At 42.7% G+C, this 20973-nt stretch overlaps 2 protein-coding genes across 2 annotated transcripts in view; both read right to left on the reverse strand.

The window, feature by feature from the left end:
* LOC311002319 (ankyrin-1-like) overlaps window positions 1–20973 on the reverse strand; it is a 173589-nt gene that overhangs the window by 13624 nt on the left and 138992 nt on the right. The window contains exons 30-41 of the mRNA XM_083993649.1: window positions 18506–18660; window positions 17597–17808; window positions 16830–17037; window positions 16062–16158; window positions 15731–15959; window positions 14915–15040; window positions 13782–13904; window positions 13186–13212; window positions 12494–12575; window positions 1822–1896; window positions 279–410; window positions 25–168 (exon numbers count right to left, since the gene is read on the reverse strand). Of these exons, the coding sequence (XP_083849775.1) occupies window positions 25–168; window positions 279–410; window positions 1822–1896; window positions 12494–12575; window positions 13186–13212; window positions 13782–13904; window positions 14915–15040; window positions 15731–15959; window positions 16062–16158; window positions 16830–17037; window positions 17597–17808; window positions 18506–18660 (1610 nt within the window). The remainder of the gene's footprint in view (window positions 1–24; window positions 169–278; window positions 411–1821; window positions 1897–12493; window positions 12576–13185; window positions 13213–13781; window positions 13905–14914; window positions 15041–15730; window positions 15960–16061; window positions 16159–16829; window positions 17038–17596; window positions 17809–18505; window positions 18661–20973) is intronic.
* On the reverse strand, window positions 3282–12128 carry LOC311003093 (ankyrin-3-like; the record flags this gene model as incomplete). The annotated part of the gene is made up of 2 exons (XM_083994778.1): window positions 3282–11255; window positions 12104–12128. The coding sequence occupies 2 exons, from the start codon at window positions 12126–12128 to the stop codon at window positions 3382–3384; spliced, it is 7899 nt and encodes a 2632-aa protein (XP_083850904.1). The 3' UTR covers window positions 3282–3381.

A 20973-nucleotide genomic window follows, 5' to 3' on the forward strand; every position in this document is an offset into this window, starting at 1 on the left:
CAGCTAGGGTGGGCTACACTTTACCATCGGACTGATCCGGGAATACTGCGTTATCATCGGCAAAGCAGCGTGTGCCTGAAATGTTACCGTAGTCAAATATGGGCCCTTCCAGCAAAGTCACAATATCCAACCGATTGATCTTAGTCAGCACCGCGGTTAAAGCGTCCGCTAGTGGAGAGAGAGAGAGAAAGAGAGCGGAGGTAAAGTCACAGGACCATCTGAACATCTGCTGATAAAAGTAGAGCTGGATATGAATTATAAGTTGTGTCTCTGCTTACTTGTGGCATTTTTACCATCCCTGTGCACCCATTTCTTTAGGAGCATGAAACTCTGTGCTGTCAGGGAATTGGGGTTCTCCACCCTGATGAAGTTGATCTCATCCACAGAGAAATCCAGCTCCCTGGCCAGCTCTGCAACGACACACAACAAACACAGTAACAGTGGGTGAATTTCTTATTGTCGGCCGTAAGAGTGACGGCTTAAAAATGTTTTCACAAACGCAGCGGTGCTAGAAAACGGGCAGTCATCTGATGAAGAGGTGTTTACTCACACACAATTTGCACAGTGCACCACGGGGGAAATACTAATGTGTGCAGCAGTGCACAAAAAAACAAAAAAACAGCGGCGATAATTAGCAAGAAAAACAAACATACAGTTTAAGAGGAGGCTGACATTTAAAATTAGATTTCAAGTTTGCAGCATCATATCAAATAACATTCACCTTCCAGCTGGTTTTTATGCTGCAGGCTGCACTTGATTGCAAAGAGGTGATAGAAATATTGTTATGAAACTGAAATCACCACCGTACTTATTTGTATATTTGCTTATTGCTCCTTTGGTTAACAGCTGTTGTTGCCAAACATGATCTAAAGATAATGCAGTGATAGTGAGTGAAGCGCTGCCGTACAGCCGAGCACACGGGTCATAAATCTGAAACCAGGGGAACGTGATGTTCAGCAGAGCTGCTCGTTCACTGCAGCTCCGCAACAGGAACGCACATTAAATATGGATTAGATTCTTTTCCCTGTGCCGAGCACTCACTCACTCCCTCGGTCACCAGACAGGGAGGCACGCGACTACGGCGGCTCGCGTTCGTGCACACTTTAAAAAGGATGACGGCACACCCACGCACACACATGCACACAGGCGTGGGGCAGTGCTGCAGTGCAGGTGGACAGGCTGCAGAGGCCACACCCTGAGCTCTGCTCACTATGTACACAACTATCATCACTCTGTCCCTCTTAAATACACTTACACACAAAGCTACAAGCATAATACATTCTTATGCAAGCTTTTTAATTAGATAAATTGTTAATGTAAGTATAACGTAACTTATTTTCTAGTCCTCACTCTTAATATATCACAACATGAGGTAATTGTGTTTAAATTAATATGAAAAGTTACAATGCAATTTGACTTTCCTGTGATTCCTCTGCTTAGATGTTGTACAGTATGTGTGTGTAGTTGATGTTGATGTATGTGATTATAACAGCCACTGCAGCACTGCCAGGTCCAGATATTTTATACTCTTCGTCCACCAGGTGGCAACAGACACTGTGAAACTACTGGTTTTTGGCTGAACTCCAGTCAGACTGATGTAAAATTCACTTCTGCATCATGTCACAAGTTTCAGCCTCTGCTCACACAGTAAACTGATCCGAGTGAAACTGATTTACTTCCAGCTCTGCAGTGGTTTCTTTCACCAGGCACAGTTTTCCCAGGTTGGGACAAATAAACTACTTGACTTGACTTGACTTGTATTGCTTCATATTTTGCTTCTGGCAAAATGTGACAAGGTGTGTGAGATATGTGCAGACTCACCGGTCCAACTGAGTCCGAGGTGGTCAGCTACTATTGCCATGCGGAGGTCTGTTCTCTCACAGGGACTCTGAGGGCCTGTGAGAGGAGGCGGGAGGAGGAGGAGGAGGAGGAGTGGGGCGGGGCGGGACAAAGAACAGTTAATGTGTGGCATTATGACAACGATCCCCAGAATTAAATAAATCAGGTTCTAATAAAATGGCTGCAGAGAGGAACAATGACATTAAATGGAAGAAAGAGATTGGGATTGTGAACTGAAGTCTGTTGATATTAATGTGGTTTGACCATAAAACTCTCCTTTTTTTACCCCCATTTTCTGATGTGATGTTCATTGTATGTAAAGATCAACTTTAGCTCACTGTCCCATGTCTCACCTTAGAAAAATAATATGACTTTTCTGGCCAGACTCTCCTCAGTGATTCAGTTTAGATAATAATTGATACAACTAGCCAGGAAACTGTTAGCTTAGCTAAGAATAAAGAGGAAACATAGCTAGCCTGGTTCTTCCCAAAGCTTAAACCCACAAAAGCTAACTAAAACTCTCTCAAACCTGCTATTAAACATAATCTGATAATATAAAAATAAATCTCAAGCATGAGGATGTGTGAGGCCAGAAAAGATTAAAAAAATCAATAAAAAAAAATCAAATTTTCACACTAAATTCTTTGATGTTCAGTAGTACAGTAGTAGTATTAGTAGTAAGAGTTCAGAGATAAAGATTTCTGTATCACATCACTAACAACAAACAATCTACCGTCAGGCAACATTCCCTCCCACTGATAAAAACAATCTATGGCTTCAACTTGAAATCAAGAGCGATTCAGCCACACAAGTGTTTTTTTTTTTTCCCCACCGAGTCACAAAGTGGACGACTTCCTGTGTGGGCCGACGTTCACGTGATTTGTCAAGTTCAGCCGATGGATTGTTTTCACAGCGATTTCCAAGAGAGCAAAAGTAAACCACCAATCTACAAACCAACCAACCAATCAATCAACCAACCAACCAACTAACCAACCAGGCAAGCAGACCAAAACAAACACAAGAAGATCATGTTGTACCCACAAAATCACTTCACATTTCGGTCTCGATTGTGTCTAAAGTGGAGGTGGAGTGGTGTGGTGTCATGTGGTGAGGTGCAGGGCTACCTTTAAACTCAGAAAGGGATGTTTACTCATTCTTAAGGTAGTTGTCGCTGAAGTGTTTTTACTCTCAAACTGATACTGACACTTATTTTGAAAATGTAGTTCCTGTACCTTTTCACTGTAATCTGTTGGCAAAAGTCTTGTCAGATGGTTGTTACTTCTACGAGGTAAATCTATCCCGTTGTCTTAACCTAACAGAAATAAAATCTTGTGCTTGGATCCAGAGATACATTTTTGGAGTGTCTGTGTTTTATCCTTTGTCTAAATCAGACAGCACAGGACACAAATCACAAGAATGACAGGAAGAAGAGGAAGAAGAAGTGACAGCTACACTTACGACGTCACATCACAAAGCACCCACAACAGCTACATGCATCTCATAGAGAAAGATAAAGTATATAAATAAGTGTTTAGAAAGAGTTTACAAACTAGTCTGGTTCTCCGTGACAGGAGCCGTGATTGGTTGTTCAACCTGACTCCCTTCCTCCTTGTGCTCCTGCTCCTTCCCTCCATGTGTCCGCCTACTCTTCCTCCTGCTCCTCCTCCTCATCCTCTCACTGCTGGCCTGCTCAACCTCAGCTCTCACATCTCTAGCAGATGGTGTTGGTGTTGTGGTGGTGGTGGTGGAGGTGCAGGTAGAGGTGCGTGAGGGGCAGGAACTTCTAGAGGCTCTAGATGGCTCTGACAGGGAAGTGTTCCTGGTAGTGCTGAGGCTGCAGCTCTCTTCGTCCTCAGTGGGCAGAGTTTTCCCCTCTAACTTTGTCTCAGCCTCCTTGGGAATGGTTTGGTCCACAGGGATAGCTACCTGTCTAGTGACAGACCTCGTTTTAAAGTTTTTCGAGATCACTACGCTGTTCTTTCTCGCAGACTCATTTGTGCTACTTCTTCTCGGGGTTTTCACTGAACTAGATCTTTGCTCGGTGCTGGATCTGCTTTTAATTTGCTGCTGCTTATTATCCCTGCTAGATTTAATGCCTCTTTCAGTCACTGAAGATTTGGCTCTGACTTGCTTCTTCTCCCGGGAACAAGAAGGGTATTTAATGGCTTTCATCACTGGGATTTTAGATTTAGGAAATAAATTCTCAAAAGGGTCCAATCTTTCCCTGACTTTATGTATCGTATGTTCCCTGACTTTGAATTTATCTGCGTTTTTTTGTGCCTCGTCTTTCACTCTTGGTCGACTGTGGCTGCATAGTTTGTGGCTGGGCACCCTCACTGGTAACCTGGACTTGCATATCTGAGGTTTGACCTCTTTGGCTGCCATGTTTGTTATTGCTACATTAGGACAAATCCTGCCTTCCCTGCTGTTCACCTCTAGCTGGTTGAAGGACGCTTCTATCCTGCTGATCTCCTGCAGTCCAGCGGACAACATGTTGAACACAATACTTCCGGCCTGAGCGACATCTGATTGGACATACTGGGAGACAGGGACGTTGCTACTGGTATTGCTACTTTGTGTCTGTTGTGAAGGTGCGAAAGAGTAATCTGTGCTTTGGTGATAACTGTTCTGACTTTCTGAGATCCAATCCAAATAGTCGCTTTGTTTGTACATACCTGAAGGAACTGAAAAATAATCTGTCACGCCTGATGATGTAGTAAAATTAGAACAATCTGTGTTTGAGGTCACAGAGTAAGAACTATCTACAGCTGATTCTGAGGTTATATTATCAAAGGTGCCTGTTGTTCTACATTTAGAACTGTTATTTGATGCATCATATGTTTTATCAGATGACAACTTGAATCCTGATCTAAAAGTGGAAAATGTAGGCTCAGTATTGGAAGTTGAGTCTTTGCATGTGCTGTAACTGCTAGCCAGATTTGATATTTCTAGCTGCACAGTGGTAGTCTGAATGGAGACTTGAGGGACTATTGAGGTATCTGTGGGATCCTGAGCACTAAATTGATCCCTGTGTTGTGAGGAGGCGTTTATCTCTGAGTCTCTGACACTGTACCTGCCCGCCGAGTAGTAATGCTCACCAATCTGAAAAAACTGGAGCCTCTCCTCCACCATGTCCCTCTTGCTCATGTCAATCGCACCACTGCGTGTCATCTCAAACATCTTCCCTTCATGGAAGGGGAATGGATTTGGCTCGCTTGTCGGCGTGCTATCGTCCGTTGGCGTTCGGGCTGGGGTAGTGTCTGGTGTTGTGGCCTGAGACTGTTCGTCCACTGCAAGTCCAAAAGGCTTAGGCTCACCATTGCTTCCCCTTGTGCCTCCCATGTCAACGATATCTTCTTCTCCACTTTTACTGGGCCAGGGGTCAAAGTCTAGCCCTTTAGTGGCAACAGTCTTAAAAGGAGAGTTAAACTCCTCCTCTAACTTATAACTAAAGTAAGTGTCTGAAAATCCCTCTTTATCTGAGGGTTTTTGCTCCTTACTTGTAACCCCATCTTTACCGTTAGCATCAGGTTTACCACCATCTGAGGAAGCATCTTTTTTGAAAGTGTCCTTTTGACATTCCTCTGGGGTTTTTTCCTCCTCTATAACTTCAAGTTTGGTCGGAGGAAAAGAGCGGTCAGTGGACCTAAATGTGTCTGTTGCCCAGACGTCTCTCCGGCTGTCTGGAAGACCAAACAGCCGTAAATCTGCCTGCTCACACAGGCCATCATCCTCATCCTGGAGTTCATATCCATCTAGAGAGTCTATCTCAGTTGCATCTGTGTCATGAGAAAATTCAGCAGTTGTGGCTAATGAACAGTCTGTTATTGACTGGTCATTTCCATTTTGCTCATAATCATAGTCCTCTGCTTTTCCATTAGAACCTTTAGAACCATTGGATCCATTGGATCCACTGGAGCCATTGGTCCCATTGGTCCCATTGGTCCCACCATTAAGTTCTTTGTTGTTTCCATTTTTGTCATGTTTTTTGGGTTTAAGAGCCTTTTCCTTCTCCTTCCTCCTGTCCTCTTCCTCAGGAACCTTGAAAGTAAATTTCTTACAAGGAATCGGTTGAAAGATTGACTCATCGTCATCGGTGTCTGCCTCATCATCACCGTTTGACTGACTGTCGTCTTCCCCAGGAGGTACCGGGGAAGGAGGGTGGATTCGTATAATTGGCTCAGTCAGCAGATGCCTGTCATGTTCTTCCTGTAAGTTCACCTCCATCATTTCTGTCTCAGTCTCTGAGGAGGCACAGGAACCTTTCCTTTCTGCGTCGGAAATTTCTGAGTTTGAATCTAGAGGGGGAGGGGGAGGGAATTCAATATATGCAATACCTTTGTCTTTTGAGACATCATGATGCTCCTGCTCTGTTATTTCATCATACTCGCCATTGGTTGTTGTCTCTTGCTGGTTCAATCTATTGGCTAATTCCTGCAGGTTATCATTAAGTTCTGTTTCTTGCTTATTAGCATTATCAAGGTCTGCTTGGGTGGTGTGAATACCAGTTTTCTTTTCTGGTAAGGCATCTTTAAAAGAGAAAACTTTGCCTTGGTCATCTGCCTCCAATTCCTCAGATACCTCCATGATGGGACTGGGCTGCCCTGTCAGGAATCCCAGAAAGCCATCAGGGGTCTTGACCGTGAGGTCATAGCTAACTTCCTCAGAGCTGGGGGTCTCTGGTGTGATGGGGCTTTTACCTGAGCTGTCTATGAATGACACCTGTTCTAGTGTGTCATCCTCTGGGCTTATGGGGCTGAGTGCTGAGTTGGATTTCTGTTTGACTGTGTACAGTGATCCTTTGGCCTCCCTCTCTGCCTGCCTGCCTACCTGGACGCTGACATAAACAGGTAATGTTTTGATGCCCTTGAAGTTCTCTTTGGTCGTTGTGGCAGCTGGAGGAATTAAGACATTCTCCAGCATTTCTCTGGGGCTCGGAAGATTATTGGAGTTGGAATCTTTGGGTGCATTATCCAGAATTTCAAAGGTTATATTTTCATCTGTTTTTACTGGGGTTGTCTCAAGACTCATCTGTGCTTTGGTCTTGGATAGTGTAGGTATCTGCGAGGGTTTAGTTACGGCCTGTTTCTTTGTGAGGTCGTTATCTAAAGTAGAGGTTGCTCTTACGGGAATTTGAGATTCAGTCTTTTTTCTGAGATTTCTATTTAGCGTTTCCTCGCTATCTTTCTTGGGCAGCTCAGATTTTACTTCTGTGGAAGCAGCAGGCTCACGTTTCGTTATTTGTTGGTATTTTTTAGCATCACTCCCTTTCTCTAGTAATCTAACAGCGTCCTGAACAATAGATGTCTGAATGTTCTGGACTTTATTGCTTTCTTTGATTTCCTGAGTAATACTGGAATGGATATCTTTCCCTTTAGTAGTTGCTTTATCAGTCTCAGTTTCAACAACTGGTCTTCGTATGGGGGCCTCTGAGATGTTTTTGTTTGGTAGTTTTTCTCCTACATGTTTTGGGGATTTAGATGCTGATGATATTGCAGCAGGTTTACTGCTCTCTGTGGCAGCACGTTTATCCTGCACAACATCCTTTTGCAAGCTTTCATTTTCTGATGTTTCTTTTGATGCTTTTCCTCCGGCAAATAACTGATAAACAGGAAGTTTGCTCTCCTGTAATTTCTTTACTGAAGGTTTTGGCTGCACTGGAGGGGGGATTTTAGTTGGACTAGACTGACTTTGTTTCTGAGCCTCTGATTCAAACTTCATTCTCACAGCACTAACCTTGGATGTTGATTTTACATGAGCAGGAGAAGACGGTGCAGATTCACTGGTCTTAGTTTGTTGTTTAATTGTATCATCACTGGTATGAGGGGTGACACTTTTCTGGGGGCTGCTTGGTAAACTAGAGCTTTTCTTTTCAGCTATTGGGGAGCTCACAAACATTTTACCAACTGGAGGCTCCCTGAGTTTGCTTTTACTGAATCCGTCTTCTCCTGCCTTAGGTTTCTGCTGTGTTTTCTCCGGGCTACTGCAGGCTGAGTTAGGCCAGGACCTTGGTTCCTTTACCTCTCGCCTCATAGGCTTTTTCTCAGGGGACTGGAGCTCATCATTGAGCTTCTCTGTTTTGTCACGGAAGAACTGCGATACCTCACTGAGTTTTTCTTCAGCTTCCTTCACAGATTGGTCCACCCTATCCTCATAAAGCAGCTTATCCCTGCTTCTGTCATGCTTATCCTCTGTAAATCTCATCCAAACTGCATGCTTGGGACTGCCCTGATCTGTGGAGTAATGGAGCACTGTCACTTTATCAAACGGAGGGGGTTCATCCCTGTGCATGAATTTGCCAGATTTAGGGGAACCATCTTTGGATGACTTAGAGACATACTCTCTTTTGGGGCTTCCTTGCTGATGACCGATGCTCTCAGTGCTATGGCCACCAACCTCCTCATAAATTAGACGATTCTTGTCAGTCGTCATTGCCGAATCCTCTGTGTCAGAGTGAGCAGTTGAGGACACATCAAGTTTCTCAGACAGAAGCATTTTCTCAGCAAACCTATAGGACTCGCCTCTGATCTCTGACAGCTCATCATCACAGTACTCTATGGAGTGCTGGCTCAAGAGTTTCAGGGCTTTATACGAATCATCTGCCATCAGTTGGGCAGAGCTTGGGCGACTGTCTTCCTCCTGCGACACTGGGGTGTTCACGCGAGATGTTTCCAGGAAGGAGGGCAGGGATTCTTCGGCAGTGAGCTCCTCCTCTTCCTGTTGGGCCTCATCGTAATCAGTAAGTTCCCTAAATCCACGGTCCCCTTTGTAGACGTAAAGCTCTGGATGTTTTTTGGTCTCCCTGATAATAACCTCAGTTGGCTCTGTTGTGCTGTGCCCCTTTTCAATATGAACCTCAATTATCCTTTCAACTTTGGGTTTGGATTTCATGTCCCTGTCTAGGAATCTAGGGGTCAGCTCATCACCTTTGACAGAATCCTGGCTAGCCTTGTGTTCAAAAAGCCCTGCCAGCTCTTTAGATGGATCCCTACCTGACTGGAAAGCCTTCATGAGATCTCTGACTGACATACCCTCCTCTCTCATCTCAGCACCATCAGTTAGTTGGGGCTTGTGATAGACCATTCTAGTGGTTGTAGTAATATGAGTTTCCTCTTTTAGACACATGCTTTTGTTCATCATGGGGTCGTCTTCTGGCATTTTCATCTGTAGGGCTTTAGTAGAGCTTACTAAAACTGGATCTGGCTCTATAGCAGGAGGAGCAGATGGTGCATCCTCCATGAGAAGAGGCTCACAAAGATCATCAGGCTGCTCATAGCTCCTGATATGGACCACTTCGGTCCTGGTCTCCGTTACGCAGGGAGGGATGGGTGAATCTGTGAATAAAGGCTTAGGTCCTGTGCTCTCTGCACTCTGAGGTGCAGACGGTGTCTTTTCACTCCTGGTCTCAAACCCGCTGTCTGACAAGGGACTTTTATCCTGCTCATGAGACAGGTCCTCGGGTGATTCCAAAATAGTCTCAGACCCCTGTTGATATGACTCAGCAAGTTTACTCAGGTCTTTCTCTGAGGGCGACCTAAGCATGCCTGAAACTGGTGGAGGCATTTTGAGTTTGTGCTCTTGTATCGTCATTGATGGTTTAAGAACACGTTTCTGTTTCTCCTCCCCATCCCTTTTTGTCACCTCCTCGTACTTAGATTTCAACTCTGACATTTTAGAGAGAGAGTTGGCACCAATGTCATTTGTTAAATAGTCTACCACTTTCGCTAACTCTAAGTCTCTGCTTGACATAGATTGGCGTTTGAGAAGGAGTGTATTTTCATCAAACTGTGGGTAATAGTCTGTGAGAGAACTTCTTTGTGCCTCCTCAATCTCGTCTTTGGAAAATTCCTCCCATTCATCCTCTGAGGCTCTCTCTTTACCTGCCTTACCTGCCTTACCTTCACTCATGATATCTTTCTGTAATATTTCACTGACTTTCACTAAATCTTCTTTCACTTTCTCAACCAGAGTATATGTCTCCTCCTCCTCTAACTTCTTCTCTTTAGGAGTACCAGTATTTGATGTCTGGACAGTTTTGGCTGCTGTCTGTGTGTCTGTCTGTAGGATAGCTGACATTCTGATCAGATCCTCTTTCATGTCTGCTACATCTTTTAGTATCTCCTGATTGGAGGCTGCCGTTGGGTGGATGATGGGCGGCGTAATGAACGGGGGTGATTTCAATTGGGAATTTATTTTTGATGTGGTAACGCAGGAAGACAGAGAGGAAGAAATCGAGGATGAGGGACGAGGGGAATCAGGAAGTGCCATTTTGAGAGACCCTGGCCCTGGTTTGACTGGCGCCTCTGGGATGACGTTTACCAATGAATACACAGGTAATGTCACCGAATTAGATGAAACTGCTGCACCGGGGGCAGCAACTACAGATCTCATGGAACCATAAGCTGAGCTTGCTGTTGCAGTTCTACGGGAAGAGGACAGTGTTTTGAGAGTGCCGTAGCCCGAGACAGAGTATGAGTCTATAGCTTCATTTATGGCTGCACTGACACCGGAGGTTGCCGCCTGTGTGGTGGCCTGAATCCTCTCCTGAAGGCTGCTACTCCTCTCAGAGATGACGCGAGAGGAAGGGGAAGATGGCGTGGACGAGGAGGATGGATATTTGACAGGCGAGACTGATCCGTTCATCATGGACAGTTCTGAGGAAGGCATGGTCGTCTGTCCAGTTGAGGAGAGAGACGAGAGGGACGTTCTACCTCCTCGGGATGAGAGCGTTGAATCTACAGAGGTTTTCAAAGAGGACAGGCTGGAGATGCTTTTACCAGAGGGAGCGTTTGGTGCCACAGCCTCTGTCACAACTGTTTTAAAAGGCAGATTAGCATTGTACATGTTGTATGATGTCTTTGGCGAAGCGGGTGCTGATGATCTGTCTGGTACAGGACCATTGGATATTGTGTGAAGTGGGGAAGTCCGTGATGTGTACGCTGAAGCAAGGTTCTTGATGGATGCTGGATCTGTGGCGTGTTTACTCGGGCTTCCAGAGGACACAAGGCTGGCAGACGCCTGGACAGGGTATTGACCCTGCTGGACAACGGTTTTGATGGGAGAAGGCATAGTCCTGTAAGACCTGATGGGGGATGAGGACACTTTGTCGCTAACTGATTTAACTGGGGATGACAGGGAAGGTGCTGGTGCTTGAGCTCCAAGGGCAGCTTTGATTGTTGCAGTGCATGCAGGTGATGGGGAAGAAAGGGGCCAGGCAGATTTCAATGGAGAAGCAGCTGGTGAGCCTGCCGGTGAATCGGTAGAGCCGAGGGGACCCCCCACTCCTGGCCTTGTTTGGCCAGGGACGGTAATAGGAGCAGTCGACCATGATGGGTAAGGTCTGGTTGGAAAGACAGGTTTGTGAGGGTAACCAGCAGGCAGTGTTCTTGCTGCTGTGCTTCGTTCGACTGCTGTTTCTTCAGATGAATTTGTAGAAATAATGGTGTAGAAGGAATGGGAAAAACAATCGAAAGAATGTGGAGTAGTAAAGATAACAGAAAATCATGTCGGGGAAGGGGAAGGAGGAAAAAAAATGTGAAAGAAGAAGAGATCAGAGGAGGAAGAGTTGGTCAGTGACGCAGTCCTGGTATCAAGGAAGGAAAAACAGCAGTTTCATGAAGTGCTGAGATAAGATATTTGAATATTGACTGAAGATGGATGAAAAGAAACAGTCGTGTTCCCGTGTGATTCACGATTGGAAGATGACACAAAGAACAACGACAGCAACAACAACGTAATGAATAAACTGAATGAAGCACATTCAGCAGCAAAGTAAAAATTCAGAGACAATGGCATAGACTAATAACTGACAACAGAAAAATGGCGAGACAAATGCTCCAGGAGTAACACAAAACTCTCTTTGGACTTCAGAAGTCATTGAATGGATTCTGGCTCTGATTTCAATCCGCTTTTTAAAGTGCCTTTTATCTGTTTGATCCAAAAATTACATAATGACAAATTCCCCCAAAGACACTATGATACAATAGAGCCATGGGCTGCAGAAGTTTCCATTTTCCGTTTATCACATGACAAACAAAATATGACAAAATGTGTTTCCCATTTTGTCATGCACGGTTGATAAGAAGTGTTGACAAGCAGAGAGTGAGAAGAACTGAAAAAACAAACCTGAAAGAAGGCTCAAAACTCAAGACCTCCTACCATGCAATTTTTGTCCCACATAAAAGCTGCGACATCATCACAAAGCCAAAAAAGAGCTTTCAACTCAGAGGGGGACAAATGAAAAACAGAAAATTTTTTGTTTGACCTCCCTCCAAAATGCCAATACACATCGTGTCGGTAGGTCAAGTAAAAATTTTTGATGTTGCTGCATTTTGACATCTACAACTCGGCAGTGGAAACAAACCCAGAAAAAGTCACAACTCACAACGTGAGCAAGCACAGCACAAAAACTTAAAAACCACTCATTGACCCATGCAAAAATATGTACCATGTTGTAATCAAGCATGTGGACAGTGCAAGTTATGTAGGATGAGAAATATGCATATATTACAGTAGGTAAGTCATTTCTATCTACATATTGATTACGCATTTTACAGGTTAATTAAAACTGTTAATACTGTGAACTAACTTATCACGAAAACTGGCATTGTTATTACTCATCAAAGGGTTTTGTTAGTGAAAATGTCAAACTCACTCAGTGCAGGCTCGGCCAGATAGCTGTAGCGCTTACGTAAGGCTAGGGATGCAAAGGTATGACGTCGCTCTGGCTTTTCAGTCTGCAACAATAGCAAACAACACAAAATCCTATCAGTTCTAGGTCACCCTATAGTGTATAGTGCTGCCAAATGAGCAACATTTGGACCTCATATTGTCAAATTAAAGCAAACCCAGTAGTCCGCATTAGTTGGTATTAACATAAGAACAAAGCCCATTTTAAACAGTTGCATAAAATGGCAGTAAATTATCCTTTAGAGGTATCACTGCACTACAGCCTTAAGTTTTGTAAGTTCTTAAAGTAGGTATTGCCAAGCTAAGCACATTAGCTTGAGTTAGTGATAAGGCTATGAGCTCCAACTTCTAAGTACTTACAATCAATTTTAAGTTAATGTTAATAAGGTTAAATCTTGACTAAAGTACAATGTAATTATATCTAAACTCCAAAGCCACTTATGTCACATACTATAGAGCGCAAAGGATAAGAATAAAACAGATATCTCTCCAAATCTACAATACGTCATGCAAAACTGAGCAGCTAAAGGTTGATTTGAACAGGGAAAGCTTTTAATGCCCTCATAGAAGCGGAAATAATAAAGCTATGATGAGCAGAGCATGGCCGCTATAGATCTAGCGCAGAGGACAGCACATGGTGGGGAGGGTGTGGTTTACCTCATCCTCGGCATCTGACTCCATTTCCTGGTTCCCAAGATGCATTGTAGAAACGGAGGGGGGGAAGTAACGTAACATGGAAAGCAGGGGGGGAAAAGAAACATCAGGGAGTGAAAAAGGAGTGAGTGACAGAAGCTCCAACTGAGAAGAGAAGCCACTATAGCAAACTTAGCAAATCAAAAGTAAAAAAAAAACAAACACAGACCAAACAAACACCAAATAAATAATAAAGAAAAATAAGTAAAAAGCGCCAACACTCAATTGCAAAAACAGCAAACTCAAGCCACAAAAAGCCAGCCTGATAATCAAAAAAAAGCCTTCAGCATAAAAGCCCTCAGCCAAAAAGCATGTCATCCAAATCAAAAAGATAGATAGGAAGATAATGAAACAGCCAATGAACAAGAACCCACTGCATAGATAACCGATATACATAGAGAGAAGCTTTAAACAGATAAAAGACACAGTGGCGGCAGTTTGGCCAAAGTCTTTCTCTGTCCTTCTTCTATCAGTGATATTGGGGCCGAAACTACCCTGACCATGAGTTATGGTTATGGAGGTGACAACAACAGAGAATGGTGAGTTCAACGCCACCTTACCTTTTTCACCGCGGGGAGTGTGATGTTCAGGTTGCACACGGCGGTCTGTGGAAGGCCTTTTATGGTCTTACACTCTTTAAGGAAAGTGAGACGACCGCAGGGCTCCTGACTCGGGTCTCTCACCTGGAGAGAGAAGATTGCTTCTTTATGTAGCTAAAAACTCAGTCCTTCATAAGGTGGTGGTCACTGCTGATTCGTCGATCCATGGACAATCAGTGGCTATTCTAATTATAATTTAATCAATTTCAGCATCTGGGCAACAGCTTTTTATCATTTTAAACCAATATTGAGGTTTTGGACTCGTGACTTAAGTAAACCTGACAATTTAAATACTGTATGTACAGGAACTGTAATGGATATTTATTTTTTCTTGTGTTGCAATCTTTTTGATTTCATAGACAAACTGATTAATTAAGAAATTGATCAGCAGATTTATCACTGATTCAAACAGTAAAAAAAGATTGTGTGTATTAAAATAAATGTTATATATTTCTTTGTGCACTGTATATTAATGCTTGGAATCGTATTTTCAGGTGAAGCATGGTGGTAAATGAAAGAAAACCTTTGTTAGTGGTGCACCAAGAGGTTGTTGCACTGATGTTGATATTATTATGATAAAAACACATTTTAATACAAAATTTGTTGGCACTGTGGTGAAAGAATTAAAGAAATGCCACCAAAAAGACATTTTCATGACTTTGTTTTGATGCTGTAATAAAGTGATCTAGTTCCCACAGTACAAATAGTTTTCACAACAAGAGCACCATATGATGCAAGAGGATTGATTATGGATAACGTGAAGTTAATGGGTCGATCAATGGGAACTAGGGAACTAGGTCATATCCTGTTAACTGGGTTTAGGTTGTATTGAAAGCTAATGCGAGATGAATGGGGCAATAAAGGCAAATAGAGCAAAAACAGTCACCACTTAACCTGATGTTACTACAGAGACAAACTTGTGCTTGCTGCTGTTTTTGCCCAGAACGCTGTCTTGTGCCCAGCTCTGCTGTGTTTTGACACCTTGGTGTGATTTTAGTGACTTTCAGTGAGTTTTTCCACCGTGTTTCAACTCCACATTTCACCCTGAGAAGGACGGTGATGAACGAGTGAGGACAGGACATGCTGTTTTGTACCTTGACGCAGAAGGGCAAGCGGTTCTCCTTGAAGGCGTAGAAGTTAAGAACTAACTGCTGACCAGCTTTGGCCAGAGGAGACAAGTTTCCATAGCAGTCCACATAGATGGGTCTGCCCTCCAGAACCTGACAGAGCACACAGAAAGGGTAAGAACAGCATTCACAGTCAACAACTTAAAGGGATAGTTCAACATTTTGGCAAATTGGCCTATTGCCATAATCCCTATAGTCATAACAGTAGGTTTGTTACCTTTAATTGTCGGTGCAAGCCGTGAGCTGCTCAGAGCTACGCTACGGAGGCTAATGGGATTTCTTGGTTTCCCTCATCAAATTAATCAAATACACAATCCAACAACTCCAAAACGCTCTGGTGGACAAATTGCACATTCACCACGCTATGAGATAATAACAGAACGTTATGAGACTATAGGGATTATGGCAATGGGCCAATTTGCCAAAATGTTGAACTATCCCTTTAATGCAACCCTGTAATACAGGGTTTTGAGGTTGTATTCCAGATAAAGAGTTAAATGTCTAAACCTCGACAACATGGACCACAGACATGGACTAAATACTGTATGTAAATAAATAAATAATAAAATAACTGTGTTAGTTACTCATGACTTGACTTGTCATAATGTGCATGGAAAAAACTGGTAATTAGTGTAAGAAGTATTTAAAAACGTAATATGTTCATCAGAGGGTGGTTCATAAGAATTAATTTTGCTTAAATATGCTTAAGTATTCTTAAAACTTGCATTTTGACGGGACTAGACTAGATTATTATTCGATAATTAATCAAATATGATCATATACCTCTATGTCTTTGCTCCTGGCCACCTCCTCAAAGTTCTCCTGCTGCTCCAGGGTCTTGTCCACCTTGTCGTCCGTCATACAGAAGCACCTGAGCCGGGACTCCACCGGGTCGTTCATCTTGGCAAACACCACAAACTTGGCCATGTAGGGAACACAGATCAGCTCCCTGTACAGCTGCGTGGCCAGAGGCACCGTCTCTGGGATCTGGTGGCAGTCTGCTAACCAGAACCTGCACGGGTGAGAAATGACAAACGTTTCAGACACAGATATATATAAAAAATAAAGAAAAAAAAACTCTCCCACAGACTATCCTGGTCGTCATGTGACTCACCTGGCAGAAACATTGGTGGTGAAGGAGACACAGTCTTTGACGAAGGTGAGAGGAGTTGTACCAGTGATGTCTTCCCACTGTGCTGGGGACGTACCACCTGGTAGACAAGCCATACAGGTAAAACATCATCAAGATTTTACTTTAATGTGATCCGATTTATTTTTTTTATCTAACGTAGAGGAAACATTGAATGATACTGTACGCATCCCTTAATCCTTGAGCATCTGAACTTTCTTTCAAAGTCCAATTCAAAGCTTAACATTTAATATCCAACTGGATTCACATTTATCGCATCTCCCTCTTTTGAATTTTTTTGAATGCATCATTGAAAATAAAAGATCAAGGTATTTGGTTAAACATCACCATGGTGACATTAGCAGGTATGTTTATATGCTTTTCAATGCGTTGAGCTCAGTAGCAAATTAGCTATTAAGCCTTTGAACTCAGGAGGTTGCCAGATGTATATTCATATTTGGTAAGTTAGTTAAGGTGGAAGCCTTGAGAGGAACGGTTAATATGAGTTTGACACAAGAGTTGGTTTGCTGGCTCAATGTGTTTATTGTGCCTCAGTGATTCAGTTCAGAAATCACTGCTTCATGCCGGATTTGACTGGCTTTGCTGAAGAGTATAATCCACAGAACTAATGCAAAATTAGGGGGAATTATAACAGTCAAACATTCATTTGAAAAAAAGAAAATCCTGCCAAAACCTTCCTCACTTTCCAAAAATATCATTCTCAATTTCTAAGACTTAGACACAAACACACACCTGTGATGCTGCAGAGGAGGCGGAGGCAGGGAGTGCAGTCTCCTTTGTAGCCGTTGCTAAGCCCCTCCCCTGAGAGGGGCGGGACTGGGATTGTCATGGTGATGGGTTTGTGGAACTTCCGTCTCCTGGGCTCCACGGTAACGATGGGGCTGAAGGTTGCTCGGTTACCAAGGATTTTCTTCACGGCCTCGTCGGGCACCGGCTGAGCCTGGTAGAGAAGAGACGACGGTCTGTGAGCTGCTAAATGCTAACGCCAGAGGTACACTGCAAAAATTCGAAATCTTACCAAGAATATTTGTCGTATTTCGAGTCAAAATGTCATTTCTAGTCAAAATAAATCTAATTATACTTAAAATAAGACTCATCACATTAAAAAGTAGCTTGTTTTTAGACACTTTTTACTTTTTTCAAGCAAATTTTCCACTTTAAATAAGTAGAAAAATCTGACAGTTGAGCAAGTTTTTCTTTCTTATTACAAGCACAAACAACTTGCTTTCACTGGCAGATTTTTCTACTTATTCCAATTGAAAATTATTTTGAAACAAGTGAAAACTGTCTAAAAACAAGTCAATTTTTAGGTAATGAGTCTTATTTTAAGTGGAAAGAGATTAGTTTTGACTAAAATTGAGACATTTTGACAAGAAATAAGACAAATATTCTTGGAAAGATTTTGAGTTTTTGCAGTGTACCTTCACTGTTACTTCTATACTGGAAATACAGCAACTACTGCTGGTGACATTACTTAAACAGACTGAAACTCAGCTCACCTGTAGTCCAACTTTGATCTTCTTTGTCAACGCGCCCTCGGGGAAGGAAGCCTGGACCAATGGGACGCTCCGGCTGCACAGAGTCCCGCCCTCTGGTCCCATCTGATTGGTCTCCTGTCTGATGCGAGACACCACGGCGAAATACTGTGGAAAGTCCTTAGTGATGATGCGGCAGATCCTCTTCTTCTCCAGCTCCTCGGGAGGGTCCAGTTCTTCGGGGGAATAAAAATACATTTATTAAAGAGTTAAAGGGATAATTCAGGTTTTTTGAAGTGGGGTGGTGTATTATTTTGAGACAAGACTTCTCGTAGGCGGCGAAAATACGCTGATTAATTGTCCCTCATTGTATTGCCTGTGTCTCTGTGCAGCGTGATGCACCGGTGTTTCTCAGTCGGGGAGAGCAGACACCTTTCTACCGCATCTAGTGGACTTAATGGGCATTTGTAGCTCATACAACCCCACTTCAAAAAAGCTGAACTATCCCTTTAATGACATATGAAATGTTATTTAACACAGAAACAAGGGATGGATGGGAGATAGACACTACATTACCCACGAGGCTACTTAAACTGGGCCCAGAATCCATCACATCACCATAAACTTGGTATTTTAATTATCTTCATTTACTTAATTTATCTAACAAAGGCATTAACATTGATTTGCCCTATAAAAACAATAGAATGTCCTCTAATGAGAATCTGAATTAATATGTTACACTGACTGGAAATGTTTTATCCCATTAGAAAAAGCAAAAAGTCTGTCATCATAAAAATTTTAAGGATACAATAATCACATACAAATCTACACGTAGCAGCTTTAAAAACACATTTGAGTCAGAACTAAAACGAAAACAACAGCACTGTAAGACTACATTTTAAACAGATGACAAATTCAGAACATATGTTTTACCTTCATCCATCCCATTGAGGAGCTGGTTGAGGTCGTCCGTCTTACAGTCGTACAGATGCTCCTTCCAGGTTTCTCCGTTGTCGCTTCGCAGCAGGATCAGCTCTCTCTCCTGGCCTCGCATCGAGCCAAAGTGAGGGATCTCCACTATCACCGGCCTGGTGAGGGACACGTCATGTTAAGTAGATATGGTCAGTGACAAAAAAATAAACCAAACACAAACAGCTCTGTTTTACCTTATTTCTTATAGAGAGAGCTTAGTTCTTTCTCTTCCTCCAATTAGTGTTTGTGAGGATTTAGGGACTATTAAAAGTCTCACTCTGACACAAATGATGCCAGAAATATCATATAGAGAATCGTATAGTTGCTTTTTATGCATATTCTTTTCTTAAACTCTACAGATAAAGACAAACGTGAGCAGGATCACTGAAGGAAACAGGTCTGAGAACAGATTGTACCAGGTATGGAGTGAACGAGCTTCGTAATGATATGAAAGCTGTGGTTCGGTGCTGCGGTTTTATGGGGACATTCAGAGTGCGTTGTCATGGCCCGGCCGGCATGACATGACGTGACAGGACAGGACGGATGAAATGGTCTGAGGAGTTGAGTGAAGAGGAGAAAGCTGCACAGCCCTCGACTTAAAACAAGGCATGAGAGCAACACAGGAGAGGAGCATGAGCGTACAGTACTCTATCCTGAGGACCGTCTGTGTTTTTATGGGTCACTCAGAGTAGAATAGAAGAGAATAAAACACACACCATGGAGGGAGCAGAGGAACTATATTCATTGATCATCTCTTTGGGAAATCATGTGAAAAATGATCTCTCACTGTGAGTGATGGAGTCCTTTTTTTACTGTCTTCTGCATCGCACCTGTAAACCTGTGTATGACACTATAATATACAATATAGAGGCTGTAAAAGTCGAATTTATGGCTAAAGAGTTGCTTTTACACAGAAAAAGTGGAGAATATAATGTTATAGAGAAGTAGTATTACAAGTTTCAATCTGTTTTTCAAAATAAAAGCTCCCCATTCTTTCACTGAATGTAAAGTATGAGATTTTAACAGTCTATAGATTGTGAGATAACGAACCACAATTAGTCCAACAGTCTCCTGATGTTGGTGACAACATGGATCAGTAATAATGTGACCAAACTCTTTCCACCGATGGAAATCAATCAGACAAAGAACAAAAAAAAACAAAAAACAAAAGAAGACCGTGGGATGACTGATTGATCTTAAAGGTGAGGTAAAGTAACAGCAAGTCATGGGAAGCAGGATGATGCTCGGCTTGAGGAGGAAAAGGCTCATGCCCAACAAGCGCAGTCAAAAAGTCCAAACAGCCAATCAAAACCTTTACTTTCAGTGACATCAGAAGCCCACTGAAAGCCTCTGAAATAAAAAAACAAAACAGAAATACTTAAATGAAAAAGACCCAGGATGGATTTTAAAGCTGTGATGCGTAGTTTTAGGAAGAAATGTACAATCTCAAGCGCTACAGTATAATCAATAATATACATCCACCTCATCATCTCCCACCTGACTTTAAACACAGGTAATAATCACACAATCACACCACTGATGCACTGTTTCCCTTCACCGTCACTGATTTCTTCCCAAAACCACATTTAATAAAAATCAGTGCTGCATCCTGACAAAAACCAAAGTCAACGGAGATGAGTAAAATAATCATAATCCATCAGCATGAATCAGCCTCAGTCATGTCGTTTCCTTTTGGGAGGAGGAGGGGGTGGGGAGTGGTGGAGGAGGAGGAGGGGGAGTCGGGGGGGTGGAGGAGAGGTGTTGGGGAGGGGTGGGGGCTATGTTTTGGTTCCTACCCAACAAATCTAGTTCCTCTGGGTCCCAGCTGAAGCACTGGACTAACCAGGCTCTCGCCTTCATTAAGGGCTGGCAGCTTTCTGGGAAGATGTAGTTTACTGCATCGGCAAAATAAATGAAACACGCACACACACATACATACATATACACACATACACACACACAAAACACACACTCACAAAGTCAGTAAGAGCACACACAGCTCTGAAGTTCATCCTAAGGTGAATCTCAAGACATCAGGAACGACATCACAGGTGCACAGAGGCTGTTCTTGATTCTGATTGGCTGACAGCAGTCGTCCTATTTTAAATAACTGCACAGTTTGATGCTCGTGTTTGTTTTCTGTCCCGTATGAGTGTGCCCTATCATACTGTGGTTAAATAAATAAGGCTCATTTAAAGAGATTAACATGATCAATATGATGAAAACAACACCAGAGAAAAGCTGCTCAGTCGGTGTGTTTTAGAAAAACATTTAAAAAGAGAGAAAATCTTTTTAAACAGGTTTGATTGGATTTTAATGGATGTAATGATCTTTTTCTTAAATTCTCCATTGAAAAATACACAATAAAAATACTGTTTAATACACTTCTGTTTGTTTAATATACTTAAATAAAGGTTCATTTAGGAAAA

Source organism: Trachurus trachurus (genome assembly GCF_905171665.1).
Source record: "Trachurus trachurus genome assembly, chromosome: 19".
In the NCBI taxonomy this organism is placed as follows: domain Eukaryota; kingdom Metazoa; phylum Chordata; class Actinopteri; order Carangiformes; family Carangidae; genus Trachurus; species Trachurus trachurus.